At 45.4% G+C, this 14,985-nt stretch overlaps 1 protein-coding gene across 1 annotated transcript in view; it reads left to right on the top strand.

The window, feature by feature from the left end:
* cdh24a (cadherin 24, type 2a) overlaps positions 1-14,894 on the top strand; it is a 31,516-nt gene extending 16,622 nt beyond the window's left edge. Inside the window, exons 9-12 of the mRNA XM_072672131.1 lie at positions 1,164-1,548; positions 2,470-3,239; positions 14,571-14,668; positions 14,785-14,894. Coding sequence (XP_072528232.1) covers positions 1,164-1,548; positions 2,470-3,239; positions 14,571-14,668; positions 14,785-14,894 — 1,363 coding nt within the window. The remainder of the gene's footprint in view (positions 1-1,163; positions 1,549-2,469; positions 3,240-14,570; positions 14,669-14,784) is intronic.
* Positions 14,895-14,985: the final 91 nt, after the last annotated feature.

Here is a 14,985-nt window from a genome sequence, read left to right as displayed (position 1 = left end):
CGCTCCGGATGAGAGCCTTCGCTAAATGTCTCGAATGTAAATGCAAATACAGGATCTTTGGCTGCTTGACAAACTAACCTACTTAGCTTTAGCACCAATTCATTCCACTTGGCACTGGACTGGTACGCGTTGGAATCAGGCCCGCAGCATTAACCACATGCATGAACTCAGTTGTAAAAGCGATTAATCAACATGATGAAAGATTAAGGCTGGCTAACGTCGGATAGCTCGCTTTTTCATGCTAATGCAGGTCTTCGTTCTGACCTAACTGAAAATGAACAGTGAGAATTCAGATTTCTAAAGAAGGCCTTCAAATAAGTGTCCCTCTTCAATTTAAGCGTTACATGACAATATGTATCATTAGCTTTTGCTAAATAAAGCTACGTTCCATTTGCCTCAGAAGTTGTCCGAGCTGGGAATGACCTCGCACCTGAGTTCCAAAATCAGTTCACTACTCAGTACTGATCCTTTTCCTGTGTTTTATGGAGAATCTAATCAAAATATGTCCCACTTTTTATGTCCCAGGTTAGCATTGTTAGCATTGTCCGAGGTTAGCATTGTTAGCAGTGCCAGCTGATAACACATTATGCTGTATTTTGTGTATCCAAACATCATGGAAACACGTCCACAGGTTCAAGCTGGACGATACCGAGTGTATGTCTGATCTAAGGAGACACAGATATCTAGAACACTACTGCTTTTACCATTGTTGATGTGCGGTGCGGCCATCTTGGATTTAAAACTTGGGGTTGGGGAAGCTTCTCGAACTACGTTATCCAGCTAAAGTAGCACACTGGCCAGCTCCACCTGCTTCTACCAGCTCCGGTCAGCGTGGGCTGTGTTTTCATCAGATTTCTTCGTCTGATAGTTCAGCTGGTCAACCAGTATGACCAGTCTGAGCAGCAAAAAAAGCAAGAATAGCATTTAGCCTAGCTTTAAAGAGCAGCTTAATTACCGGTGTGATGTTTCCAGATGGTCTAAGCTGGAGTTGGGTTCGCTAGATTCTGGCTTGTCGCGCTGGTCACACTGGTAGACCGGCTAAACCGTGCTCAACATCTGGTTAAGATGCCGAAGCTGGTCGAAGCATGACCCTACTGGTGTGAAGTGGTTAGCAGGGGCCCGTTACCCACTGCTGTGCTAACACTCCTGATTGGTTCCCACAGTTACTCCCAGGAGAACCTGGACAGAATGTATAGCTGGACTCAGACCGCCGGGGTGGACCCCCAGCGGCCCGGCTCCGCTCCGCTGTACGGACGGTTCTGCTACAGCATACACACCCTGCCGGCGGTCAGGGACAGGATCGGCCCCTTTGACTCCGGGATGGACTTGACCAAGCTGGCCTACACGCTCCCCAGTGGCCAGGCGCAGAACTACGGGCCCCTGGACGGGTGTGTGTTCACGGGCCTGGCAGAGCTCTCTCCGAGTACAGATCAGAGCAGAACCGAAGAAGAGCACAAAGGAACCGAGGGTTCTGCCGAAAACAACCTGAAGGAGAGCGAGACAGGAAGTGAGGTCATCTCCGAGACTCAGAATCTGGGTCAGGATCAGGTGAGGAATTCCTTTAATGAGCAAAGGAATAAAGACGTGAAGCAATAAAGGAAATGAACTGAATGAACGAGTGAATGAGTGAGGATGAATACATCAACTAAATAATGAACAAAGGAATGAATGAATTAATGAATAAAATAATGAACAAACAAATGAAGTACATGAACTATTGAATTAATGGATGAATGGATCTACAAATCAACCTATTAATGGATGATTGAACACAAGAATAAACGAATGAATAAACTAATTAATACAAATATTTTTATAACATTAATAATGAATGTATGAATTAACAAATGAATGGATGGAGAAAGTAATAAATAAACTAACGAATACAGTTATCAGCAAACAAATGGACAACTATATGAACTAATGAATTAATGAATCAACAAATGAATTAATAAATAAATTAATGAATAAATGGACTCCTCATTATTATAACTAAGTCAAAAACAGAATCACATTATAAATAATGATAAAGATTAAAATCAAAATAAAAGATGAGTTTTATATGGAATGGTGATGATGATGATGATGATGGTGGTGGTAAAATAGTAAATAGAGAAGTTTTCTTTAGGGACTACTTTCTGTAGCCGCACTACACCCTGCAGCATGTATCCCTCCACCATTTTAATGATCTGGTTCTAAAAGCAGGTTCTAGAGCCGAGCTCTTCTCAGAACTCTGGTAGAACAGTGTCTCAGGCATCAGGCAGCGTCTTCATCACCATTAGGTGAAGAACTTTCTGTGAGGAGCTTTTATTAGAGCTTCAGACGTCTGCTTCCCTTCACCTCCACTGTAGAACCCAGATCTGACTGGGGGGGGTTATCTAGAACCGAGTGTTTCACACCGAATCTCCTCTCTGACTGAGTCTGTTCATGTCGTTCCCCCTTTAATAGACTCTCTCTCTCTCTCTCTAGTCTCTGAACTCTGAGGTTCCGGTATTCCAGAGCTCCAGTCAGAGCGACTCCAGCAGCTCCGCCGGTCATTCAGCCGGATCACTCCCTCACCGCCCGTCCGCTGCACACGCCTCCTCCACCTCCACCATCGTCTCCACTATCGCCACGGACGACACTGCGACCACGCCCACCACGCACACATCCACCCCGCACACTCCCACTGAGGCTCCCATCAACACCAGCCAGACCTCAGCGCCATTCAGGACAATGGAGGGGACTCTGCTGAGAGGTGGCGGAGGGATACCTTTAGCCGGAACTACTTGTTTGTACCCGAAAGCTGGTGATTTTGTGGGCGTTTACGCTCTACCAGGGCGGGACTTTGCTCAGCGGCTGGCCATGCCTTTCCCTGGAGGGACGGGGTTATACTTGGGTGGGTGGGGTTTGGGTAGACGTGACGGGGAGGGCCCCAGCCCCGGCCCTGTGCCTGGGCCTGTGCCTGGAAGAGGTGGGGCTAACCCTCTGACCCACAGAATGGGCGACTTCCTGCAGCATCGGCTAGCCCAGGTGACCTTCGACCCCATGCAGCCGCCGTACGACTCGCTGCAGACGTACGGGCTGGAGGGGGCGGGATCACAGGCCACCTCCCTCAGCTCGCTGGAGAGCGAGGGCGAGCGAGGGACGGAGGAGGAGGAGATAAAGGAGTGGGGGCCAAAATTTCACAAGCTACTGGAGATCTTCAGAGATAGAGAGAGGAAGACAGTGGAGGAGGAGGAGGAGGAGGAGCAGGAGAGGTCAGCGGAGGGAGGGGGAGGGAATAAAGAGGAGGAGGGAGGAGAGGAGGAGGAGGAGGCGGAGAAAGAGAAGCACAGAGAGGAGGGGAAGGAGGAGAAGGTGGAGGAGAAGGAGGAGGAGGACAGTACAGATGAAGCTGGACCATAGAGTAAAAAGGAGACGACGGGATGGAGGGAACTCATCACTGATGTAGTTTAGTCCAGTTTAGTCAAACAGAACGGCTTGACCTTTATCACCCAAGTATTCCGGTCTGCAGGGCCAGAGTGGGACATCAGGAGAGTCAGGGGAATTCCAGATGGACCGGTCGAGGATTTGGGCCGATTACTGTGAGCAACACTGTTTACCCACGTATATAAACACCAGAAGGCAAATAGACCAACTATAAACAAGACAACCAGGTCGTCGAGGTGGTCATGTTGGTCATCCAGGGTGGTCGTGATGGTCAGGCTGGTGGACCAGCATGATCATACTGGTTAACCAACTTTGTCACAATGGTCAACCAGATTGGACATGATGGTCATGCTGGTCATCCTGCTCAACCAACTTTGTCACAATGGTCAACTAGCATTGTCATGATGGTCATGCAGGTGGAACAGCATTGTCATGATGGTCAGGCTGGTGGACCAGCATGGTCATACTGGTCAACCAACTTTGTCACAATGGTCAACCAGATTGGACATGATGGTCATGCTGGTTCACCAGTTTGGTCATGCTGGTCATCCTGCTCAACCAACTTTGCCATGATGGCCGTGCCCTAATGGCTGATAAACATGCTCATGCTGGTAGACCAGCTAAACCAAGCATAGCCTATACTGGTCAAGAGCTAAGCTGGCCAACCATCTTAACCAGCTTGAGCTTTCCAGTCACATTCCTAAAGTTCATTAATGAAAAAAACATATATTATTATAATATTATTATTATTATATACTGATTTGGTATTTCATCCAAATCCTCAAGAGATGAATTCACCTGATGTTCAGATCTGCGTCAGACGGTCCTGAATTTCAGAGCCAGCTTGAGCTTCTGGATTCTTTGGCCCCCCCACCGGCCTGGGCTGGGTTTCTCAAAAGCACCTCGCTACAAAGATGACTCTCAAATGGTCAAGCGAGCATCATACTGACCAGTGAACACTCTCTCTCTCTCTGTCTCTACTAGACAAGATGATCTTATGAACACATACCAATGTGCTTTTCGGGAAAATGGGCCCAGGTCAGCAGTCCATCCCTGGTTTCCTGCTTCTATAGGCCAGGCTGAGGTGTTATGGTGTTCTTAAGAAACTCGAAATCACGAGCCAGAGGGACGTTCAAATGGACTTCCTCCCGTTTGTAGTTTGGAAACTTCCCAGTTCCCACTTGGTCGTAAACGCAGCCTGAGGAACGAATTCTCAGCTGAGGAAGTGAAGGGAAATTAGAAAAAGAGAGAGAGAGAGAGAGAGAGTGGGTGCTCTAGGGAATACATACTGGCTCTAGTGATGATAATTCCTGCTGTGGTAATTCAAAAGCAATTATTATTATTATAATTTAATATATAATATTATCTTATAATAACTTATTAGAGCTGTTGGAAGGAGCTCCGGAAAGCGGCAGGCGAAGAGAATTTCCTACCTAATTTCTCACAGAAGCCTCACAGACTCCAGCCCCACAAAACACTCCGGCTATTCGCGCCAGCGTTAGCACACACACTTCCCAGGAACACCGTAAGAGATAGCGGAGCTGTCACTCTCCACAATCTCCCGTTACATTTGCGTAAATAATTCACTGGTGCTCTCCCAGCCAAAGTTACGAAACATCTCGTATCTGAAATATTGATTTTGGGCCCTGCGAGCTGCATTGTTTGAAAAATAGGCCTCATGAAAAATGCACCACCCCCCAAGTATGAATATTCATGCTCAAGTATTAATATCTTTAAAAAAAAAAAGAAACAGGGCCTCTGCCGAGCCGCTTAAAGGAGCAGAAACCCAATTAGGCTGAACTGGTTCAGAGAGAGCGAGAAGAACGGGGCGTGGCCTTTTTTCCAAGGTCACTGCAGCCGCCCACGTCGACACTTATCGCGCATGACTTCTTCAGCTCTGTCCGACGTCGTTTGTCTTCGCTCGTGAGTCCCAGCGCTTCACCTGATCTGTCTGAGCACACCACCCTCGTTTAGAGGCCACTGAAGCCCTCCACCTTTAACCTGGGAGCCAATCAGAATGCCCTGAATCTCACCACCTTTCACCTTCGTGATTCAGCCTGGCACTGACCGACTGACCGACTGACCACTGAACCTGAGTAGCTTTACTTGACTTTTGTATTAAATTTGGAAACAATTTACAAACCCATCCAATTTTTATTATTTATTTAATTTATTCATTCATTTTTATTAGTTTTTTTGTTTTGAGAATAGATGGTTGGATGATTGGATGGTTGAATTGTTGAATTGTTGGATGGTTGGATGGTTGAATTGTTGGATGGTTGGATGGTTGGATGGTTGAATGGTTGGATGGTTGGATGGTTGAATTGTTGGATGGTTGGATGGTTGGATGGTTGAATGGTTGGATGGTTGGATGGTTGAATTGTTGGATGGTTGGATGGTTGGATGGTTGGATGGTTGGGGGGGGGGGCAGTATTTAGTATTTTTGTTATATTTTCATAAAAAGACTGAAATGCTCTTTTTTCTAACCAGGACAATCAGCTTTGCTTCAGTTCTCGTCTGAAACTGATGTTGAGCGCAGTTCCAGCAGACGGTCAGAACCGCTATGAGAGCTTAACCGCAGTCTGAGTATTATATAAAGGGGCAATCGTCGGGGTCCAAGCACTTTATACTTTACACACTGCTGTATTTTCAGTTGTATTCTGGTGAGGAAGCAAAACACTGAGATATGAGTTTTGTACTGAGATTAAGATTAGGGTTAGGTTAGATTTAGGGTTTAGGTTTGGGTTAGGGTTTAGGGTTAGATGTAAAGTTAGGGTTAGGATTAGAGTTAGGCTTTAGGGCTGGTTAAAGTTAGGGTTGGGGTTAAGGTTAGGGTTGGTGTAGGGCTAGGTTTAGGATTAGGGTTATGTGTAGGGTTAGGGTTAAGGTTAGGTTTAGGGTTAAAGTTAGGGTTAGGTTTAGGGTTAGGTGTAGGGCTAGGGTTAAGGTTAGGATTAGGGTTAAAGTTAAGGTTAGGGTTAGGGTTACGGTTAGGATTAGGGTTAAAGTTAGGGTTAAGGTTAGGGTTAGGATTAAGGTTAAAGTTAGGGTTAAGGTTAGGGTTAGGATTAGGGTTAAAGTTAGGGTTAAGGTTAGGATTAGGGTTAAGGTTAGAATTAGGGTTAAAGTTAGGGTTAGGGTTAGGATTAGGGTTAAAGTTAGGGTTAAGGTTAGGGTTAAAGTTAGGGTTAGGGTTACGGTTAGGATTAGGGTTAAAGTTAGGGTTAAGGTTAGGGTTAGGATTAAGGTTAAAGTTAGGGTTAAGGTTAGGGTTAGGATTAGGGTTAAAGTTAGGGTTAAGGTTAGGATTAGGGTTAAAGTTAGGGTTAAGGTTAGGGTTAAGGTTAGGATTAGGATTAGGGTTAAAGTTAGGGTTAAGGTTAGGATTAGGGTTAAAGTTAGGGTTAAGGTTAGGGTTAAGGTTAGGATTAGGGTTAAAGTTAGGGTTAAGGTTAGGGTTAGGATTAGGGTTAAGGTTAGGATTAAGGTTAGGGTTAGGATTAGGGTTAAGGTTAGGATTAGGGTTAAAGTTAGGGTTAAGGTTAGGGTTAGGGGTAGAGAGTTAGGGTTAGGGTTAGGATTAGGGTTAAAGTTAGGGTTAAGGTTAGGGTTAGGGGTAGAGAGTTAGGGTTAGGGTTAGGATTAGGGTTAAAGTTAGGGTTAGGGGTAGAGAGTCATATATTCTGTATATTCATATCTATTCTCAGTTGTATTTAATACACATTTAGTTGATGGTTAGCTGAAGGTACGAGGCGTCTACAACGGACCATCCCAGTAAAGTGATACCGACCTTGTCACAGTAAACTAAACATTTTTTCATGATATTATCACTCGTTTTCTCTTAAGATCGATGCTGTGGGACCTCGACACAGGGCACTGACTTTGAACTTATTACCCCTTTAATGTAATTATGTATCAGTGCCTGTTAAACAAACAAACAAACACATAAACAAACAAATAAACAAACAAATAAACATGCTGCAGATGCAGAACGTAAAAAGAGCAAATCATTTCAAAAACAGCCGACTGCAAGTTTCCACCCCGGAGCGGCTGTAGCTCAAAACGTCCACCCACCTTCAAGACGCATCACCAGAAGTTGAGGTTTGTGGTCTTCAAACTGGAAAATCTCACATTTGAGACAGTTCTGGACTCTGTGGGAGGAAAGTGGGCATGTTTACAGCCTGACAACCATTTCTTTCTGGTCAGATTGACCCTTTAAAAGGTGGCCAAAGCCAGGCTGAACCTTTGGAGGAAATCTGAAAAGCCGAAAGCTGGTTGAGCTTCAGGGTGTTTTCTGACCAGGCTGCCCCACCCCTGTCGGACACTATGCAACTGAAACCCCAAGACAAGTCATTCCTTGTGTGTTCTTTTAATTCCTGCTCCCCTTTAAAAGCTATTGCTGAACGTAGATGTGGTTTATTTCTCATGTAAATACTGTAAATATCACTGTTCTGCTGAAAAGATGCTGAATTATGAGCAGAGTTTGTTATTGGTTATTTGTCTACATGTGACTGTAGAGTTTAGATTTAATATGGAGGTTTTTCACTGATTCTGGCATGAGGGCTTGGATCCCCCTTCCTGCTGGTGTTCTTTCTTTTTTTGGTGTAAAATAAACAGGAAACTGTGACCTGCAACTGATTCTCCAGAACTCCTGAGCTTTTTCCTTCCGTGTATAAAAACTGAGCCAGACTGGAGCTTCCTCTGAAGCCATGATGGAATGGAGTCATGCTTTTTGGGTTGAGCTGTAGATCCTGATGGAATCCCACAGTTTCAGCTGTACGTCCTCAGAAGGAGCTCAGTAAAGCAATCAGGGAATTATTTTATTCATAAACATATTTGATTTGATTATTTTCAATTTTTAGAAGCTTGTTTATTAGTTTCATGTTATTTAATTGTAATTACGTAATTATGTAAATTACAGTAACATTTAAATTCTGTTTCAGAGTAAATATTTACAGAAATGTAGCAAAATGTACAAAACTTTTTTCCCTATAAAGGATTTGACACAAATAACGTATTATTATTAATAATATAATTTAATATACAATCCTTATTAATAACTTAGTTGTTGAGATAAACCAAATAATTTCATTTTTTGATCACATTCTGTTCATTTTCTGATAAATTACAGTTACAAATCGCAGGTGATCACAATTGGGTGATAAATTACACTTGAGTGGCAAATCAATCACAATTTGTTTGATAAATCACAGGCATTCATGGGTAATCACATATGTGATAAAAAATTACCTGTGATCACATTTGTTTGTAAAACATCACAATTACATTTTGTGATAAATCAGTTGAATGCGTTTTGTGTGGCGATTTAGGCACATTTTGTTTGCTAAATCACATTCTGTACGACAAATCACAGGCGATCACATTTGTTTGCTAAATCACAGGCAATCCCATTTTGTTTGATAAATCAAAGGTAACGACAGGTAATCCCATTCTGTGTGACAAATCACAGTTGATCACATTCGTGTGACAAATCACATGTGGTCCCATTTTGTTTGATAAATCACAGGTGATCACATTTTGTTTGGTAAATCACAGATCATCACATTCTGTTTGATAGATCACAGGTGATCACATTCTGTTTGATAAATCACAGATCATCACATTCTGTTTGATAAATCACAGGTGATCACATTCTGTTTGATAAATCACAGGTGATCACATTCTGTTTGATAAATCACAGGTGATCACATTCTGTTTGGTAAATCACATGTGATCACATTCTGTTTGGTAAATCACAGGTGATCACATTCTGTTTGGTAAATCACAGGTGATCCCAATGGTGTGGTAAAATCACAGTCGATTACATTTTTGCACACTGGGAAATGAGGCCTATGACTACAGCTAGGTCCACTTATCAGTGAGTGCAGAGTGATAGGATCAGTAGCGTTCCGCTGCCCAGGCCCTGTTTATCTCCAGCAGAGCTGGACTGTGGGTGGAGGTGTAATCTGATCCGAAGCTCCGTCTGTGTGTCGACGACCTGAAGGCAAATATCAGAAAGGAACCAGCCTGCCAGCAGAGCAGCTATCTGACCATCAAGAGCAGGTTGCTAGGTGACATGAAGAGGCGAAGCTGCCTAATTACCACTAATCTCCACATTCTGTTTCTGTACACACACACACACTCACACACACACAAACACTCACACACTAAACACAGAGAAAAATAAGCCTCACTAGAAAGCAGCGAAGAGCATTCATGCTTCTGAACTCTGAAACTGAGATCAGCGGTGAAATCTTCGTACATTTAATCGATAAATTCAATATTTCTTATTCTGTAAGAATATAATTAAACTGTGTTTATCAGGTCATGGTTGAATAACGAGAGTTTGCTCCGTGAACCTCAAACACTGCTGTTCCACCTTTAGAAGAACCTCCAGCAGAACCGAAACAGAGCTGGAAAACGAGCCGATTCCAAAATCGTAGTACATCATAGACTCGACTCGTTATATTTACACCCCCAAACATTACCTAAACCCCGCCCACTGGAGAAACGCTTTCAAGGCTACACGCAGCAGCTACTTTGGAAGAACATGGAAGCAAGGCTAACAAGGCTAAAGGCTAACGCTAGCTCTAAAGCACTGCTCGAAAAATAAGGACCAAACGGAGGAAGCGCCACCTTGGTTCTCCATGCGACGATCCCAAGGGAGCTCGGTTGAAAGGAACTACGTGGCTCCTGTGAGACGTCACAGTGGCGGAAACCTTCCAGCCAATCAGAGCCCACCATTAAAGCAAATCAGCATGTTTTAGTCTAACGTACCAGAGCTACACACACTGACACACACACACACGCCACCACCAGGTCAGTCAGTGTCACTGCAGTGCTGAGAATGACCCACAGCACTGTCCACCACTCAGATACTACCTACCTACCTACCCTGTGGTGGTCAGTGCTGTGGGGTCCTGACCACTGAGGAACAGATGGATACAGTCTGGAATTAGAGAACTACAGAGATCTCCTGTATGGTCAGTGGAGCCGATATGATGGACAGTGAGTGTAGAAACCAGGAGGTGGTGTTAATGATATGGCTGATCGGTGAATAAGGTATAAGGAGGTGGTGTTAATGATATGGCTGATCGGTGTATAAGGTAACAGCTCAGAGGGAGGAAGGTCAGCGAGGATCAGCTCCGTTGGTCCGTTCATAATGAAACGCTCATGTGATGGAAGGAGCAGCTGGAGCTTCTGAACAGTGTAGAGGAACCAAATCCGAGGAACCGAGGGGAGAACTGAGCTGAGCTGCGAGGTTTTGCTGCGATAAACGATGGAACTGCGGAAACCGTTCTCTGAAAAGCCTCCGCCGTTCAGCAGAGAGAGAGAGAGAGAGAGAGAGAGATGCATGCAAAGCATGTGATGTTCATCCTGGAGCGTTTTCGTCTTCTCTCAGAACCGAGGCAGAGAGGCAGAGAGAGAGAGAGGCCGAATCACACGCTCCTCCAGGCCCTGTGGCCTCTGAAAGCCTCACACATCAGCAAAGCCTTCCTCACAGCTTCAATCAGCGGAGGAACACCACCTTCAGCCCTCAGTCCAGAAGACCATCAGACAGAGCCGAGCTGAGCTGCACTGATCACTGACGCAGCTAGTGTCAAAAGTTTGTGGACACCCCCCTTCTGACGCAGACACGCAAGTGCCGGTGTGCACGCAGCTTGTCTAGTCTCCGTAGAGAGGTACTGCCAATAGAATAGGACTATTCACTGGAGCAGATCAACATCATGAACCTATTGGCCACCTAATGCCAGGCATGGGCTAGAGGGGTCTAAAGCCCCCCAGCATCATTAAGGAACTATGTTCTCTGGAATGATGGTGGTGGTGCTCCATCTGGTACTTTTGGATGGGATGTGTTGGGGAACGATGAGGTGGGGTGGTGAGCAACACTTGTCTCTTGTCGCTGCATGCAATCAAATCCTCACAGCAATGCCACTCCTTCAAAATCTAGTAGAACATCTTCTTCTCTGGACAGTAGAGACAGTTACTCCAACAGAAGCTGGAGAAACGGTGGAAGAGCAGGCGTCCCAATACTAGCATTAGCCTGGCGCTAACTGCAGGCCTCAAACCGCATGGAGATGTTCAGTGATCTCAAACAGACTAAAGGCTAAAATGTGACTTTTTGCTGAGGATCGTTCAGCCCTGCCGTCAAACCCAGATTCACTTACTCCGGGGATGGTGCTGGTGACCCTGCCGTGAGCAAGGGCCTCCATTAATATTGGATTGACACCTGAAACGCCATTAGCGGACGCTGGAGGGAACAGCATGCTAAAGTAAGGCGCAGGGAAAGCCCGTTAGCCCTGAATAAGCTAGCAGGGTTTAGAGGTATTATCAGCGCTATCCCAGACTTTCCCTTTTCACATAATAAATGAATCATGTTGCTCCGCAGAAGAGAGGCTGCTGAATAAATGATTAAGCGTGGAAAAAAAGAACCCTTCAAATACAGAGGAATGTAGTTTTAGCTTCAGCATTGATCAGAGCCTAGCAGCCGATGTAGCGAAGGCGAGATCAGACAGGGCTGTAGGCGGCAGCGGGAGTTTCCTTCATCGGCTGCTCCGAACTCCGTCGCAGAAAGCTCCCTAATTTTCTGATCTCAGATATAATAATCTCCACTTTAGACACGTCATGAATCACTAGCGTTAGCAGCCAGTTCGCTAATAGGGACCTTTTTAAAGATGCTGGTTCGTGTTGATGTGGTGTTTGATGAAGTCTTGCAGCAGTGAAACTTCAGAGCAGTTCGAGAGCCCCTACTGCGGCATAGCGGTACTTTATATAACGCGGTGACGGATGTGGAACATGTGACGGGTTCTATACATGTTGTGGCGGATGGGGGACAGGGCTTAGCATATGCTACCTGCCCTTCATACAGCGCAGAGCCGAGAGTTCTCTTCAAACCTCAGGAAACATTACAGTCAGGGGGAGGTCTCCGAACTAATGAGGTGGTGATTAGAACCAATTACAGTCAGTGGGAGGTCTCAGAACTAATGAGGTGGTGATTAGAACCAATTACAGTCAGTGGGAGGTCTCAGAACTAATGAGGTGGGGATTAGAACCAATTACAGTCAGTGGGAGGTCTCAGAATTAATGAGGTGGGGATTAGGACCAATTACAGTCAGTGGGAGGTCTTAGAACTAATGAGATGGTAATTAGAACTAATTACAGTCAATGGGAGGTCTTAGAACTAATGAGATGGTGATTAGAACCAATTACAGTCAGTGGGAGGTCTCAGAACTAATGAGATGGTGATTAGAACCAATTACAGTCAGTGGGAGGTCTCAGAACTAATGAGATGGGGATTAGAACCAATTACAGTCAGTGGGAGGTCTCAGAACTAATGAGGTGGTGATTAGAACCAATTACAGTCAGTGGGAGGTCTCAGAACTAATGAGGTGGTGATTAGAACCAATTACAGTCAGTGGGAGGTCTCAGAACTAATGAGGTGGGGATTAGAACCAATTACAGTCAGTGGGAGGTCTCAGAACTAATGAGATGGTGATTAGAACCAATTACAGTCAGTGGGAGGTCTCAGAACTAATGAGATGGTGATTAGAACCAATTACAGTCAGTGGGAGGTCTCAGAACTAATGAGATGGGGATTAGAACCAATTACAGTCAGTGGGAGGTCTCAGAATTAATGAGGTGGGGATTAGGACCAATTACAGTCAGTGGGAGGTCTTAGAACTAATGAGATGGTAATTAGAACTAATTACAGTCAATGGGAGGTCTTAGAACTAATGAGATGGTGATTAGAACCAATTACAGTCAGTGGGAGGTCTCAGAACTAATGAGGTGGGGATTAGAACCAATTACAGTCAGTGGGAGGTCTCAGAATTAATGAGGTGGGGATTAGAACCAATTACAGTCAGTGGGAGGTCTTAGAACTAATAAGATGGTGATTAGAACCAATTACAGTCAGTGGGAGGTCTCAGAACTAATGAGATGGTGATTAGAACCAATTACAGTCAGTGGGAGGTCTCAGAACTAATGAGATGGTGATTAGAACCAATTACAGTCAGTGGGAGGTCTCAGAACTAATGAGATGGTGATTAGAACTAATTACAGTCAATGGGAGGTCTTATAACAAAGCAAAAATGGTGATTAGGACCAATCACAGTCAGAGGGAGGTCTCAGAACTAATGAGGGGGTGATCAGGACCAATCACAGTCAGAGGGAGGTCTCAGAACTAATGAGACAGTGATTAGGACCAATTACAGTTTTTAAAGGAACATCTAACCAAACATGATGAACTGGAGGTAAAGGTATGTTTGGAGAAAAAAGTGCTGAACTTCATGTAAAGAACCCATCTGCAACTGTTAAGCACGGGGGTGGATGGATGGTGCTTTGGGTTTGTGTTGCAGCCAGTGGCCCGGGGAACATTCCCCTGGTAGAAGGAAGAATGGATTCAGTTAAACAGCAGCAGAATCTGGAGGCAAACATCACACATCTCACGAAGCTTTTACAGCAGGATAATGCTCCTAAACACACCCCAAACCCACCATGACCTACTTCAAGAGTGGAGGGAACATCTGAGGATAGACCTCGAGAGAACCTTCTGCAGGAGGAATGGGTGGGGTAATCGACTGCACGCTGCAGGATGTAGAAGATAAGAGGTTGCGTTGGGAAGGTGTGGAACATCCTCTTGAACATGGTGTCGGGCTAACCGGCTGCCGTCTGAGGTCCTCCTGAGATGCGGAGAACCACTTCGCCAGCTTCTGAAACACGCCTTATAAAATACACATGATTCTCTGCTGCCTTTCATCAGCCTTTCACTCAGAATAAAGCCGCGGACTAAAGACGAGCTGAAGACGTCTAATTGTTTTGTCCGGAGAGCAAGAGAGAGAGAGAGAGAGCGAGAGGGAGAGCGAGAGCGAGAGCGAGAGAAAGAGAGAGAGATCGCTCCAGCAGAAAGAGGGGGAAAAAGGAGTCAGACACACCAGAGTAATCAGCCGTACTGTTCCTACAGACAGACAGACGGAGATAAGCTAGTCTTCACGGCCCAATCTCTAATTACCCCTGTCTTGTGTTGCGGTAATGAGAGGCTGTTATGGTTTCTAATGAGGGTGGGGAGGGATCTCGCCTCGGCCTGCCTGCAGCTCCTCGTGTACCCACCAGAGGAATGCAAACTTCATCAGCCGTTTTAATTAACATTTGCTCTTTAGTGCCGGGAAGTGGGGCAAAATCGGACGGGAACGAGGCAGAGCGAGCGAGGAATCTGACGAGTTTCTGAGGAACCCTAGACGAAGCTTCCTCGAGCGAAGTAGGAACACATGCCGGACAGGGCGCCAGCCCATAACAGGGTACCACACACATACCCATTCAGTTCATCTACCACCAGTAAGCTGTGTGTTTACCACTAATTTGTGTTTCTGGGAGGTGGGAGGAACCCGGAAGAAGCCCACCACACTCCTCACAGGGACCAGAGCGAGGATCCTAGCCACAACGCCCAGGCCTGCGGAGCTGAGTGGGTCCGGTTAGTTCAGTAAACACATCAGTACGTCTAAATCGGAACATCTCCGATCGTCCGATGCTGATCATTTTTGCTGATCATCCCAACCAGACTGGGATGTTCTAGAC

The sequence above is a fragment of the Salminus brasiliensis genome, unplaced genomic scaffold (genome assembly GCF_030463535.1).
Source record: "Salminus brasiliensis unplaced genomic scaffold, fSalBra1.hap2 scaffold_78, whole genome shotgun sequence".
NCBI classification, from domain to species: domain Eukaryota; kingdom Metazoa; phylum Chordata; class Actinopteri; order Characiformes; family Bryconidae; genus Salminus; species Salminus brasiliensis.
The sequence above is the reverse complement of the archived record's forward strand: the minus strand, read 5'-3'. Positions and strand labels throughout refer to the sequence as shown.